General features: G+C 62.1%; 1 protein-coding gene across 2 annotated transcripts in view; it reads left to right on the top strand.

Moving 5' to 3' along the window:
- The first annotated feature begins 2022 nt into the window (after nt 1–2022).
- Nucleotides 2023–2084, top strand: part of EHMT1 (euchromatic histone lysine methyltransferase 1) — a 220703-nt gene continuing 220641 nt past the window's right edge. For both annotated transcript variants that reach the window (XM_037730327.1, XM_037730326.1), the window contains exon 1: nt 2023–2081. In XM_037730327.1, coding sequence (XP_037586255.1) covers nt 2063–2081 — 19 coding nt within the window. In that variant the 5' untranslated portion in view covers nt 2023–2062. The remainder of the gene's footprint in view (nt 2082–2084) is intronic.

Raw genomic sequence — 2084 nt, 5'->3', positions numbered from 1 at the left:
AAAACCCCACAAAAAACTCATGGGACTGTAGGGGACAGACCCCCACCCTCATAGCATTACAGTTTCTTTTTTTCCTTTTTCACATTATTATTATTTTTTTTAAATAAAGATGGGGTTTCACCATGATAGCCAGGCTGGTCTTGAACTCCTGACCTCAGGTGATCCACCCACCTCGGCCTCCCAAAGTGCCAGGATTACAGGTGTGAGCCACTGCACCCGGCCCACAGTTTAGTTCTCGAACAGTCCAGAGGGGGCAGACCCTGGCCTTGTGGCACCGCTGCCATTCCTATATAGTAGCTCCTATCCCTGGTTCCCAGGTGGCTGTTACGGCTTTCACCACTGCCCGGCCTAATGTTGGGACTTTGAGGGACAGACTGGGAAGTGGATTGTCACTTTATGTCCCTGACCTGTCACCTTCCCGTAGGAAATGTCATCTTTAGCCAGGCAGTCCTGTACTTGGCTAAAATTTTACTGATTGTGGGACGGGCAGTATGAACACTGAACAGCAGAAAGTGTGCCGCAGGCGGGACAATCACTGACGTGCCCGCTGGAAGCAGTGCAGTCTGTGGTTGAAAGGAAGATGTTCCTGGGCTCGAATCCCATCTCTGCCCCTCACCACTCCCTTGCCTCCGTCCAGTCACTTGTAAAATATGGGCAGGAACAATGCCTGCCTCTCAGGACTGACCTAAGTTTGCAATGTTAACATGTCACGTGCTGAGAGCAGCACCTTGACGTGAGTGGTCAGTGGCACACAAGGGTAGCAGCCGACTGCAAAATGGGAGTGAAAAAGCTGCCTGAAGCTTGCTTCCGACACATTCACTTAGGGGGATGTTTGCTTGGTAAGGGATTTTTCTTCACTTTTTTTTGAGACAGAGTCTCGGTCAATAGCCCAGGCTGGAGTGCAGTGGTGCGATCTTGGCTCACTGCGACCTCCGTCTCTGGAGTCCGACTCACCCACGACCCTCGGGTCTCACCCAGGCTGACCTTCAAGGCTCAGTTCTTCTCAAACAGTCCCCATCCCCTCGGTTCACGCGACCATCCAGAAGCCTCAGATCAGTCCATGCTTCTTGTCTGGGGTCTTGGAGCTGGGATGAGGAGGTCGGACCGCAGCGGGGCATGGAGCCTCAGATAGTTTTTGCGGTGCTGGGGACGCTGTCCAGGGAAGGCTACCTGGTCTGCTTCTAAGGCCTTGGCTGTGGCTACCTGGGCAGCAGGCGTGTGAGTGGCAGGGAGCTTGGGGTAACCGGAGAGGGCACACCCCCTAGCGGGAGCACCCCTCAAGTTGGCATCGCCACAGCTGCGGCACCTCCCGCATCAGGGCCACCCTCCCGGTGGGGACACCGCCCCCGGCAAGACGCATCCTCGCAGCAGGGCATCCTCGCAGCAGGGCATCCTCGCAGCAGGGCATCCTCGCAGCAGGGCATCCTCGCAGCAGGGCACCCGCGCTTAGCCCGAGCCGCTCCCCGCCAGGCAGCTCCTCACCGGGCAGCCCCGCCGTTCGGGACACACCTCCCGCCGCAGGGGCATCCTCGCAACCGGGGACCCCCACCGCAACGGGAGCCGGCCGGGACCAGAGCTCCCTCCCGCGCCGGGGAGACCCCACACGCGGCTGCCCCGCCAGGCAGCGGCTCAGGGAACCCGCCGTCGGCGCACGCCGGCGAAATCAAAGTGCGCCGGAGGTCAGAGGTCAGAGTTCGGAGCCGCGGGTGTTTCCCCACCTTCGGCCAGCCCACCAGAACGTCGATTTAGAATGAGATACGGGTTGAAAATGGGAAGCCTACTCCCCACCCACTCCTACGACTCAGGCGGGCGGGTTCTCCGGCGCCAGGTCTCCTACCCCGCGGGCGCGCGTTCCGCTTCCGGCCGCCGCAGGCCGGCGCCTGGGGCGCCGCACGCCTGGTCCCAGTGCGCAGGCGCCGCACCGGCCGGGCCCCAACGCGCAGGCGCCGGGGCAGGCGCAGGCGCAGACGCAGGCGATCGGCCCCGCCCCGACTCTGGGCCGCGAGGCGCGGGCGGGGCGATGGCGCGCGGGAGGGGCGGGGCCACGCTGCGGGCCCGGGCCATGGCCGCCGCCGATGCCGAGG

This window comes from Cebus imitator, unplaced genomic scaffold (genome assembly GCF_001604975.1).
Source record: "Cebus imitator isolate Cc_AM_T3 unplaced genomic scaffold, Cebus_imitator-1.0 Scaffold339, whole genome shotgun sequence".
Taxonomy (NCBI): domain Eukaryota; kingdom Metazoa; phylum Chordata; class Mammalia; order Primates; family Cebidae; genus Cebus; species Cebus imitator.
The sequence above is the reverse complement of the archived record's forward strand: the minus strand, read 5'-3'. Positions and strand labels throughout refer to the sequence as shown.